Source organism: Dreissena polymorpha, chromosome 16 (genome assembly GCF_020536995.1).
Source record: "Dreissena polymorpha isolate Duluth1 chromosome 16, UMN_Dpol_1.0, whole genome shotgun sequence".
Lineage (NCBI taxonomy): Eukaryota > Metazoa > Mollusca > Bivalvia > Myida > Dreissenidae > Dreissena > Dreissena polymorpha.
This window is the reverse complement of record NC_068370.1, coordinates 50,282,484-50,296,253: the sequence shown is the minus strand read 5'-3', so window position 1 is coordinate 50,296,253 and position 13,770 is coordinate 50,282,484. Positions and strand designations below refer to the sequence as shown.

Below are 13,770 nucleotides of genomic sequence, written 5' to 3'. Positions count from 1 at the left end.
CCTCATTCATAAACTGTGTGCCATAACAATTCGCGTTCCACTCATATCAGTATGTGAGTTCCCAGCTGGTGCCTATTTCTAGGGACTATGGGCATTTAAGCTGCAAGCTTGTTACATCACATTACCATTTCAAAAGGCATCAATGAATACTACTGTACCAGAGCAATTCAGGCACAGTCAATAGAGAATAAGTTGCTGATAAGCAGGTGGATAAATGGGATCATTGGAAAAATATGGTAAGAGTGCATTCCTGACAAGCCATGCATTCATGATTGGAGGTCAAACACAATTCAAGTTATATACAGTTGTTTCTCCCCTAGGTCATTTTATGTGAAATCAATATTACTACTTAAAAGTGTGAGAATATTTAATAAAGGGTTTTCATGTGGCATAAATCTGTTTGTTGCACTTCATCCCCAACCAATCATCATCATAATAATCCTCTTCAGAAAGGAACAAAAATAAATATTAAAAAAATAGGCAATTTAACTGTTTATCTTATCGGCATAATTAATATTCAGATGACTGTATGGAGATCATGAATATAAAAATATAGATAAATTTCATTCAACAATTACATTGGTAATTTCTTAGTAGAGTGTAAACAAGGTTACACTATAAAGCCATCTAAAGCCATGTTTTTCAACAGACCATAACCATTAAGGAACTCAGCCTAGAAATCATAACAAGATATCCATAAAACCAATGTTTTGACCAAGTTTGATGATTGAACAAAAATTGTGACTTCTAGAGTGCTCACAAGCTTTTTTTACTATTAAAATATAAGGAAAAAGACCCCCCCCCCCCCTGGCGGCCATGTTTTTTTTTACAGATCCAAACCATTTTCAAACTCAACCATCGTATCAAGGAAACAAATGTTCTGACCAAATTTCATGAAGATTGGGAGAAAAATGTGTCTTCTAGAGTGTTCACATGTTTTCAGTTTTCACAATACATACATATAGAGAAAAATGCACCACCCCCTGGCGGCCATGTTTTTCCACTTATCACGACCATTTTCAAACTCGTCCAAGATATCCACATAACCAATATTTTGACCAAATTTCAAGATGATTAGGCAAAAAATGTGACTTCTAGAGTGTTCACAAGCTTTTTTACTATATAAATATAAGGAAAAAGACCCCCCCCCCCCCCCCGGCGGCCATGTTTTTACCGATACAAACCATTTTCATGCTTAACCGTCATATCCAGGAAACAAATATTCTGACCAAATTTCATGAAGATTGGGCAAAAAATGTTCTATATAAATATAAGGAAAAAAAAAACAACCCTGGCAGCCATGTTTTTTTTTACAGATCCGAACCATTTTCAAACTCAACCATCATATCCAGGAAACTAATGTTCTGACCAAATTTCATGAAGATTGGGAGAAAAATGTGTCTTCTAGACTGTTCACATGTTTTCACTATATACATATAGAAAAAACTGCACCAACCCCTGGTGGCCATGTTTTTCAACTGATCATGACCATGCAAACTTGTCCGAGATATTAATCTATAAAATCGATGTTAAGACAAAATTTCAAGATGATTAGACAAAAAATGTGACAACTATAGTGTTCGCAAGCTTTTTGTACTATATAAATATAAGGAAAATGACCCCCCCCCCCCACCTAGCTGCCTTTTTTTTTACAGAACCATTTTCGTACTCAACCATCATATCCAGAAAACACATGTTCTGACCAAATTTCATGAAGATTGGACCAAAAATGTGACTTCTAGAATGTTCACATGTTTTCACTATATACATATAGAGAAAACTGCCCCGCCCCCTGGTGGCCATGTTTTTTTAGTGATCTTCACCATTTTCGAACTCGTCTGAGATATCAATGAAACCAATGTTTTGACCAAGTTTCATGATGATTAAGCAAAAATTGTGACTTCTAGAGTATTCACAAGGTTTCTCTATAGCCATATAAGAAATACTGCCCCGCCCCCTGGAGGCCATGTTTTTCAACGGACCGGAACCATTTTTGAACTCAACCAACATATTATTAAGAAAAACATTTATACAAAGTTACATGAAGATTGGGCATGAAATGTGACTTCAACAGTGTTCACAAGGTTTTTCTTTTTTTTAACCTAGTGACCTAGTTTTTGACCCAGCATGACCCAGTTTTGAACTGGACCAAGATATCATTGGGTCAAGTCTTCTGACCAAGTTTCATGCAGATCAAACAATTAATGTGGCCACTAGAGTGTTCACAAGGCAAAATGTTGACGACGAACGATGCACGACAGACAAAAGGTGATCCCAAAAGCTCAACATGAGCATGTTGTTCTCAGGTGAGCTAAAAATAAGAAACAACTAGAGTAATTTGTTGTCAATATAATAACCATGTCTGGAATATCTGAAGTGGCAAACAGTGGTATAGAAATAGGAATCAAACAGAGTTTGTAACTATTGATGCCCCATAATGTAATTATCGTTACCTTTTCTTTTTTTTTTGAAGTTAAAAAGCGGCAAAATGTAAGCAATATCTAACATATAATAATTGCACAAGCACAACTATCTTAAAAAAAATGCATCTCAGTTTGAAGGTTGTACGTTGAAAATTGTAGGAGTTTATATTTTGACAAGGCTGTGTCTTCAGAATGACATACATCCATACTCTGTAAAATACCTCCCAATTTTGTTATAAATTACGGGTCATTATAAAGTTCCTAGAACAAAACCAGCAGAGATATCTGTAAAGGAAACCAGTCTTTTTTTAAACAAAACGCAATGCATTAGCAGTTACTACCGTTCAGTGCAACAAACCTTTCTACTTTAAAGAGTGATCCAAGACTGGTATAAGATGATGCATTCACACTTTACTACTGGCATTACAATATTGGCTGTATGAATTAATGGCAAAAAGGTAATAATACTACAGTATGGACATTGAAGTTTTGCCACTGAAGAAGTGGAATTTTAATATTGGCATACCACTCTTGAGGTATTTGACTTGAAATATTGACACTGAGATATCAAACTTGAAGTTTTGTAAACAGATTTTTAATCTGAGTATCGACACTTGAACAAATGTATTTAAGCGCACCGCCCCATCTGTATATACATACATGGTATCTGTTGTGTGACAGGGCCACACTGATGTGCTTACACTGTTAATTTATATAGAAATCCATTTTTTAGCACATATACATACATGGTGCATGTTGTGTGACCTGGCCACACTGCTGTTGTGCGTACAAAGTTCCTCCACTGGCTTCCCTGTCAGCTCATACTCCTGGGCCATCTCCACCCAGCTATGAAGCTCCTGAAAGTGTGGCACAATAAAACAGTTGTTAGAGTGTGAGCTCTGAAAGTGAGGCACAATAAAACAGTTGTTAGAGTGTGAGATCTGAAAGTGAGGCACAATAAAAACAGTTGTTATAGTGTGAGATATGAAAGTGAGGCACAATAAAACAGTTGTCTTAGTGTGAAATCTGAATGTGTGCCACAATAACACAGTTGTTATAGTGTGAGATATGAGAGTGAGGCACAATAAAACAGTTGTTATAGTGTGAGATCTGAAAGTATGGCACAATAAAACAGTTGTTATAGTGTGAGATCTGAAAGTGTGGCACAATAAAACAGTTGTTGTAGTGTGAGATCTGAATTTGAGGCACAATAAAACCGTTGCTATAGTGTTATATCTGAAAGTGAGGCACAATAAAACAGCTGTTATAGTGTGAGATCTGAATGTGTGCCACAATAGCACAGTTGTTATAGTGAGAGATCTGAAAGAGAGGCACAATAAAACAGTTGTTAAAGTGCGTGATCTGAAAGTGTGGCACAATACTTATTATAGTGTGAGATCTGAATGTGTGGCACAATAAAACAGTTGTTATAGTGTGAGATCTGAATGTGTGCCACAATAACACAGTTGTTTTAGGGTGAGATCTGAAAGAGTGGCACAATAAAACAGCTGTTATAGTGTGAGATCTGAAAGTGTGCCACAATAAAACAGTTGTTATAGTGTGAGATCTGAAAGTGTGGCACAATAAAACAGCTGTTATAGTGTGAGATCTGAAAGTGTGCATATGCCACAATAAAACAGTTGCTATAGTGTGATATCTGAAAGTCTGGCACAATAAAACAGTGAGGATACTCTTATGAAGGAGCAGGGTTAACAATCAGACCAGTTTGTTGACATTTTGCTAGAAATTGTTATTTGCTGGAACTACAGGCTATATTATAAGTATCTATTTCTTATATATCCTTTAGTCTCTTAAAGGGACTGTCAACCACGACGACAAAGAAAAAAAAAGTTCTTATATACCGTATTATTTACAATTAATTAGTTTATATTGATTAAAATATCACAACTGGTATATTACATTACTTGAAAAAAGTCATAATTTCAGTATATTTGGTAATACAATTTTACTGAGTATGTCAACCAGGTAACTACCAATTAATTATAAATAATGCAAGTAGATTGATCATAATCGTCACATGGTAAACCCAGGAATGCAAATTGTGCGTGCGTAGTGAATTGTATATATTTTTTATATATAAAATGATCAATCTAATTGCGTTATTTATAGTGTGTAAATCGTTATGTCACCTATTTTCGAGATGTACTTTCGATTTCACATCGCGACATTTTATTACCGAATATACTGAAAATATGAAAACTTTTTTTCAAGTAATATATTATACCAGTCGTGATATCTTAATCAATGAAAACTAATAATTGTAAAAAAATACGGTATTTTAGAACTTTTCTTTTCTTTGTCGTCGTGGTTAACAGTCCCTTTAAGTTAACTGCTTAGAAATAATGTTTAAAACATGAATTTTTATTTTAAATGTTTAAATCTGAATGTCTTAAGAGTTTCAATAATTAGTGTAATTGGCTCATACTACTTAGCCATCTCTCCCAGCTATGCAGCTCCAGAAAGTATGGGGGCAATACAACAATTGAGCCTTGCCCTGTGAAAACTGGGCTTAATTCTTGAGCATCATGTGTCATCCCAGATTAGCCTGTGCAGGGGCTTTTCAGGAATGACTCTTTCAGCCTAAACTGGATTATCGTTTAAAAGAGACTTCATTTAAACCAAAATACCATTAAAGCGGAAAGTGGTGTCTCTGGTTTGCCTGTGTGGATTGTACTGGCTAAATGCGGGAGACACTTTACACACATGCGCTAAGCCCTGTTTTTTATAGCATGACTCAGTTATAATAGTGTTACATTACACTGGGCGAAGGCTAAGGCACAAACAAGAGCTGGGTGCTGCTAAAAAGGAGAGGGTTAAAAATCAGAGCTGTTAGTTGACACTTTCTCGTCAAAAATACCAAAAGCCCAATACCCGCTTACTAAGCGTATCCGCACGAGAAAGAGTTGTATAATTTATGCAAGAATTTTGAGTTCTCCAATTATATTCATTTACAAATATGATATTAAAATTGTGTTAAATGCAATAGTTTCGAACGGTGCTTTTATAGAAAAGAATAAATAAACAATGATTGTATTGTACGTGTCGCGGAGGAGATTGTTTATGAATGAATAAAATAGTCCACTTTCTGCAGCGTCTTCATGACGTAGTATTTTTGCTCAGTCCATTCATGATATGAGGCTATTAATAGATGCACCTGTCGATTAACAAAGGAAAGTCCACGGGCAATAACAACGCAATAGGTTACGCTCTCACATACACCTCAATGACGTAGTACAGGTCATAAATTGAGGCTATTAATAGAACACTAATTTATATTCTCAATTTATAAAACGTTGAACATAAGTTCAACAATAACTTCAGCGATACGATAGACAAAAACAAAAAAATGTTTCATAATCGCTAAACCCGAATATAACAAACAATTTATAATAATAATACGAATGACCTGTTTCGTAACCTCGTTCATGCTACTACAGCGGGTATTTCTGGAAAACGTTCTTTGGTTCAACAGATAGCGGTGATCTTTTGTATTTACGGGTGCTAGCAACGCAATAGTAGAAGGTTAGTAGAAGGTTAAGCTTGTTTATATTCACAGTTCTCAATACATAGACAGTCAGATATGAGTTCATCAATTACTACAGGCATACTATAAGCAACCTCGAAAATGCTATATAATCGCTAAAACCGAAAACAACTAAATATATTATATTAAATATATTTATAACAATAAATATATTTTAGAAATGTAGTCGGCGTATATGCTGACTTTGAAATAAAGTTTGCAATTTACTTTTCTAAATAAATAAATATAATTAAACAAAAGTTAAACTATTGTGTTGTGTTTTTCACTTGTAAGTTGCATATTCACCGCATGAAATGTGTGTTAGCATTATCTACTCACACATTAGTGTGAGTAGATAAAAAAATATACTACGGGAGAGCACTTCATATGTGTCCTCATATGCCTTGTCATGAGTATCTTTCTTCACTATCAAAATATATCGTATGTTGATATTTGATTTAAAGGAAGTTTTCTTTCGACACATTTAAATCACACGTCAATAGCGCCGTCATCCAAAAATGGGTCTTATGAGTTTCGGCAAGCGTTAAACCCAACATTTTGCGCAGTCAGACTATAGGCGATGCTGTTCGCTATAAAATCACTCAATATGTTATGTTTCTCCTTACCAGAAGGAGAGATAGCTGAGTGGGCTATTTATATGATGGGCGCATATGGAATAAGACCCATTTTTGCATGACGAGGGTCATTACAAATCTCATTGTGAATTGAAAATGCCACATATAAGACCAATGCTTTTTGATACAAAATTGAATTTAAAATAGCAAACTAGCCTATCCACACATTAAGGAATGATTTCCAGACGTGTTGACCAAGTACGGCAAACATTGTGGATGATAATTAAACGATTTTCTCTTATCATGACTCTATACTATTTCGCTAATGATTGTTTTCTCATCTTGGAGGCGAAAGTTAAATTCTGCGAGATGGATTGTAACGTGTAATTGTAACAGGGCCACATACGCAGTGATGTATCAAAAATTCAGAGGTTGTATCTCGAATCAGCTTATTAAATATTCAAAAATATTCATGCATGTCTGTTGGCGTTATGTAACAGTCACTAAGATGAAAACTGAGGTGCTCTATACCTATGTTTATGTCAGCTTTGTTGACACCGTGTGGACTGCTTGGGTAACAAGTAAAGCATAAACAGCAATGTTTATAATACTTTTATTCCTCCAAATACAAGATACGAAGATTATTGTATATTTTGAATTTGTATATGGTGTCAAAAATCTAAAGTTTTGTACACGGAACTTTCATTATGAATTTATATTCTTGGTGAGATAGTTATTTGATATTAGAAAAAATATATTCCTTTAATATGATGGTGACTGCAAATTTTCTCTATATTAAGTTCTCATTACCATTTTCATCATACTTTCTATGCTTTCAGAACGTCCAAAAAGCATGTTGTTTTTATTTTGTCTAAGTTATTTCTATCAAACTAAATTAGCCGCTCAGGGGCAAAAAGCATTATTTGCCAATAAAGAATACCAAATTCCGTTCGGATATTTCTGCTGTACAGAGTTCTTTAAATTATTTGATGCCATGGTAACACCCATACTCACATTCGGATCAGAAATCTGGGGATTCACATATAGTGATTCAATAGAGCGTGCACAAATTGAAGCTTGCAAGTACTTTCTGGGCGTAAAAACTACGGTCAATAACTGTGTAGCTTTAGGAGAATGTGGTTGTTTACCAATGTACGTCATTTATCACTCAAAATATATAAAATACTGGTGTAAACTTCTCCAGATGCCTGATAGAAGATATCCAAAAAACTGTTATAAAATGTTAAAGTCATTAGATGATATTGGAATGCGAAATTGGGCTACAGATGTAAAGGAGCTTCTTTTTAAATATGGGTTCGGCTTTATTTGGCTCTCACAGGATGTTGGTGATATTGATTTATTCATGCTCCGTTTTAAACAACGCCTTACTGATTGTGCAACTAAAACCTGGCACGAAAATATAAATGACTCTTCAAGATGCGATACTTACAGACAATTTAAAAGTTTATTAAACACGGAACGATATTTAGACATAACAATGCCATTTCATTGAAGACAAGCGTTAGCGAGATTTCGTTGTTCAAGCCATAGGTTTCAAATAGAGTTAGGTAGACAATTAGGAATACCAAGAAATCTTTGTATATGTGCACATTGTCAATTAGAAAATGAATCTGTAAAAACAGAGGATGAATATCATGTATTTTTTGAATGCTCTAAATATGCTGACATTAGGCAAATCTATTTGTATAATTGGTATCATGGCAGGCAAACTGTTTCAAATTTCTTTGATCTGTTAAGAAATGAAAATGAGTTTGTTATTAAAAAAAAAAACTTTTATGTTTACCATTTAATACGTTCTTCGTATGGAACGTAATACTTGTAGTGGAAGTATGTTTGTTTGTATTTGTTTTTTTTGTTTTCTCCTTTCAATGATATTGTACATATATATATATATATATATATTTATATATATATATATATATATATATATATATATATATATATATATATATATAGGTAGGGACAACTCTCTGTATTATTTTGTAAACATGATATATTATAGGCCGGAGGCCTTTGTTTACAATAAACTTACTTAATAAGGATGATAAAAAGTGCCCACAAAACTCGACCGATGCGCTATGACACACACTTTATAAAGTTGAATGACGTGTGTTCATTTCAAACTTGCGATTGATTTTGAAAAATGAATTGCGTGTTAAATTATGCAATAGCAAACATCTTCAGTGCCTTCAGCGCTTTGATTTGTTATATCCACAGGTTTGCTTTGTTCAACATGGAATGTAACACCCAAGGTTTTAGCTGTAAGTGATGTATGTGAAAATTAAATTAAAACTTACTGGCCTGATGTTTTGTCTGAATATTTAAAAACTGTCATATCTTACAAAGAAATATGGTTCCAACAATGCCAAAAGACGTGCCAAATACATTTTACATAGCTTCTTTTATCATTAATCTGAATAAAAACAAATGCTATCCCTACTCACTACTAGAGCTCCGCAGTTGGTGACAGATGCCCCCCCCCCCCCCACCAAACAGGGCCTTGATACAGGATTTTTTGCAACAACACTGACCATAAGAGTTAATCTTATCATTATTAGTGTGATCTTTGACCTAAATTTCAATGGGATCAGTAAATTCATATTCAAAGGGGGCATACAAATGTAACCTGAAGTGGACCTGTACAGTGTACTGTGGTGCACTTGTTATTATAGATCACTTAAAATGGTCCTAATTGAAAAATTTCAATCTAGGTCATATCTTCTCCTATAAAAGAAAACATGGATTCAACTAATTTGCTTGAACACAAAGATCCTATTTTTGAAGCAGATTATAATAGGATTTTCTGTTAACATTTACTTGAAATACCGTGACACACACTGTGGCAACAAATAGAATCACGAGGAATCCCGTAGAAAGCTAGCGTAAGTAAAATAGTTCATGAATGTAAAGGTTAGTGACACAAAACTGGAACAAAACAACGTTGTTCGACTTATCCAAGGTAATGACATTAACAACAAGAGCACCGCCTTGCGGGTGCAGACCGCTCATCTATTTTCTTTTTAAAGGTGAAGGGACTCTCAATTTCAATCACAAAGGAGGGAGGGGTGGATTGAAGAGGGGTGTATAGTGTGGGGGTGTGGACATTTATTACATTATCTTTCAAAAATGCAAAAAAAATGCAAAAAAAAAAAAAAAAAATGGGGAGGTGGGGGGGGGGGGGGGGTGGGGGGGAGGGGATTCTTGGGTGCGATGGTTGGACGGTATTTCAAAAATAAAATAATAAAAATAAATATTTGTGTTTTTTAACCGTTTCAAAAAAAAAACATTAGGGGGGTGGGGGGGGGGGTATAGTGTGAGGGTGTGGTGGTCATTTGTGAGATGATCTTAAAAAAAAAAAAAAAACAATTAGGGGGGGGGGTCGGGTGGGGGGGGAGGGGGGGGGGGAGGACATGGGGGATGGTTTGGGTGGAGTCTAGTGTGGTATGTCAGGTAAGAGTAGTTTTGTCAAAGTATCAATCAAATCTAACCATAAACAAGGGCTGTTTGTAAAACATGCATGCCCCCCTATATGGGCTATAAGTTGTAGTAGCAGCCATTGTGTGAATACGTTTTTTGTCACTGTGACCAGTGGTGGTGGTGGTGGTGGTGGTGGTGGTGGGTGGTGGTGGTGGGTGGTGGGTGGTGGGTGGTGGTGGTGGTGGTGGTGGTGGTGGTGGTGGTGGTGGTGGTGGTGGTGGTGTAGTAGTAGTAGTAGTAGTAGTAGTAGTAGTAGTTGTTGTTGTAGTAGTAGTAGTAGTTGTAGTAGTAGTAGTAGTAGTAGTAGTAGTAGTAGTAGTAGTAGTAGTAGTAGTAGTAGTAGTAGTAGTAGTAGCAGTAGTAGTGTAGCAGTAGCAGCAGCATTACAATAACAATACTTAAGAATGATCAAATGGGAAACGGTAACCTAGCACTGGCAGTAAATATGGGGCTCATTTACAGGTCAGATTTGTAATCTCTGCTGTAAAATGAGATTTTAAATGAATTAAAGGGAAAAGGGATGCAAATGCTGTAATAAAAAGGACATGCATAAATGGTAGTTGTTTCCCTTGTTTGAACCATGCTAAATCCTTAAAATGCCTATTTCCAGTAACTGTGATCTTCACCTGTGACCTTGACCTTTGACCTAGTGACCTCAAAATCTATAGGGATTCATCTGCGAGTCATGATCAATGTACCTATGAAGTTTCATGATCCTAGCCCCAAGCGTTCTTGAGTTATCATCCGGAAACCACCTGGTGGACGGACCGACTGACCGACCGACCGACTGACATGAGCAAAGCAATATACCCCCTCTTCTTCGAAGGGGGGCATAATAAAGAAGTTATGGCAATTTTAGCAAAATTTAATAATTTTACCTTGAGAGTCAAGGTCATTCAAAGGTCAAGGTAAAATTCAACTTGCCAGGTACAGTAACCTCATGATAGCATGAAAGTATTTGAAGTTTGAAAGCAATAGCCTTGATACTTTAGAAGTAAAGTGGATCGAAACACAAAATTTAACCATATATTCAAAGTTACTAAGTAAAAAAAGGGCCATAATTCCGTAAAAATGACAACCAGAGTTATGCAACTTGTCCTTTTACTGTACCCTTATGATAGTTAGCAAGTGTTCCAAGTATGAAATCAAAATCTATGATACTTTAGGGGTAAAGTGGACCAAAACACAAAACTTAACCAAATTTTCAATTTTCTAAGTATAAAGGACCCATAATTCCGTCCAAATGCCAGTCAGAGTTACATAACTTTGCCTGCACAGTTCCCTTATGATAGTTAATAAGTGTTGCAAGTATGAAAGCAATAGCTTTGATACTGTAGGAATAAAGTGGACCTAAACACAAAACTTTACCAAATTTTCAATTTTCTAAGTATAAAAAGGGCACATAATTCTGTCAAAATGCCAGTCAGAGTTACATAACTTTGCCTGCACAGTCCCCTTATGATAGTTAGTAAGTGTTGCAAGTATGAAAGCAATAGCTTTGATACTTAAGGCATAAAATGGACCTAAACACAAAACTTAACAAAAATTTTCAATTTTTAAGTATAAAAAGGGCACATAATTCTGTCAAAATGCACGCCAGAGTTATCTAACTTTGCCTGCCCAGTCCCCTCATGATAGTAAGTTAGTGTACCAAGTTTGAATGCAATAGCATTGATACTTTCTGAGAAAAGTGGACCTAAACGCAAAACTTAACCGGACGCCAACGCCAACGCCAACGCCAAGGTGATGACAATAGCTCATTTTTTTTTTCAAAAAATAGATGAGCTAAAAATGTTACCTTTAAGGTTTCCACCATATAAATGGTCCTCTGTGTATGAGACTTCCTAGCAAATATGTCTCACTAACATCATGGGTAGTAGTGGACCCTGGTAACTAAGACCTTTGAATTATGGAGCCACAGGTCCAATAGTATTCCAACATAAACAAGGGACAAAATTGTCACAAAACCAGGTTTTCATTGTGAAAAAAAAATCTGATAAAGGGAGAAAACTCAAACTGAACTTTTGAAATGAACAAACAAAATTAACCCCCTTTGTAAGTTTGTTTTTAAAAAATATATTTTTTTAATCGTGGCGACCTTGACATTGGAGATATTGACGTGATTCTTTCGTGCGACACACCGTCCCATGATGGTGAACAAATGTGCCAAATGATTTTAAAATCTGACAATGAACGACATAGTTATGGCCCGGACAAGCTTGTTCCGCCCGCCCGCCAGCCAGCCAGCCAGCCAGCCCGCCCGCATTCGCCAATCTAATAACCAGTTTTTTCCTTCGGAAAACCTGGTTAAAAATGTCCCAAAACTTATGGCAATTCTTAAAGTAACATAAATATAGTCTATTTTAATTTCCTGCAAGGATATCTATTCATACGACACAAGAACACTAATATGGTAAATGAACATGTTTTGAATATATTGCCCCACAAAAAACAAAACATTGTATTATGGGCCGGCGGCCTTTGTTTACAATAAACTTACTTAATAAGGATGATAAAAAGTGCCCACAAAACTCGACCGATGCGCTATGACACACACTTTATAAAGTTGAATGACGTGTGTTCATTTCAAACTTGCGATTGATTTTGAAAAATGAATTGCGTGTTAAATTATGCAATAGCAAACATCTTCAGTGCCTTCAGCGCTTTGATTTGTTATATCCACAGGTTTGCTTTGTTCAACATGGAATGTAACACCCAAGGTTTTAGCTGTAAGTGATGTATGTGAAAATTAAATTAAAACTTACTGGCCTGATGTTTTGTCTGAATATTTAAAAACTGTGATATCTTACAAAGAAATATGGTTCCAACAATGCCAAAAGACGTGCCAAATACATTTTACATAGCTTCTTTTATCATTAATCTGAATAAAAACAAATGCTATCCCTACTCACTACTAGAGCTCCGCAGTTGGTGACAGATGCCCCCCCCCCCCAAACAGGGCCTTGATACAGGATTTTTTGCAACAAAACTGACCATAAGAGTTAATCTTATCATTATTAGTGTGATCTTTGACCTAAATTTCAATGGGATCAGTAAATTCATATTCAAAGGGGGCATACAAATGTAACCTGAAGTGGACCTGTACAGTGTACTGTGGTGCACTTGTTATTATAGATCACTTAAAATGGTCCTAATTGAAAAATTTCAATCTAGGTCATATCTTCTCCTATAAAAGAAAACATGGATTCAACTAATTTGCTTGAACACAAAGATCCTATTTTTGAAGCAGATTATAATAGGATTTTCTGTTAACATTTACTTGAAATACCGTGACACACACTGTGGCAACAAATAGAATCACGAGGAATCCCGTAGAAAGCTAGCGTAAGTAAAATAGTTCATGAATATAAAGGTTAGTGACACAAAACTGGAACAAAACAACGTTGTTCGACTTATCCAAGGTAATGACATTAACAACAAGAGCACCGCCTTGCGGGTGCAGACCGCTCATCTATTTTCTTTTTAAAGGTGAAGGGACTCTCAATTTCAATCACAAAGGAGGGAGGGGTGGATTGAAGAGGGGTGTATAGTGTGGGGGTGTGGACATTTATTACATTATCTTCCAAAAATGCAAAAAAAAATGCAAAAAAAAAATAAAAAAATGGGGAGGTGGGGGGGGGGGGGTGGAGGGAGGGGATTCTTGGGTGCGATGGTTGGACGGTATTTCAAAAATAAAATAATAAAAATAAATATTTGTGTTTTTAACCGT

General features: G+C 35.7%; 1 protein-coding gene across 4 annotated transcripts in view; it reads right to left on the bottom strand.

The window, feature by feature from the left end:
• LOC127861411 (GATOR complex protein WDR24-like) overlaps positions 1-13,770 on the bottom strand; it is a 78,639-nt gene that overhangs the window by 25,056 nt on the left and 39,813 nt on the right. For all 4 annotated transcript variants that reach the window (XM_052399872.1, XM_052399876.1, XM_052399873.1 and 1 more), the window contains one exon: positions 3,170-3,280. In XM_052399872.1, coding sequence (XP_052255832.1) covers positions 3,170-3,280 — 111 coding nt within the window. The remainder of the gene's footprint in view (positions 1-3,169; positions 3,281-13,770) is intronic.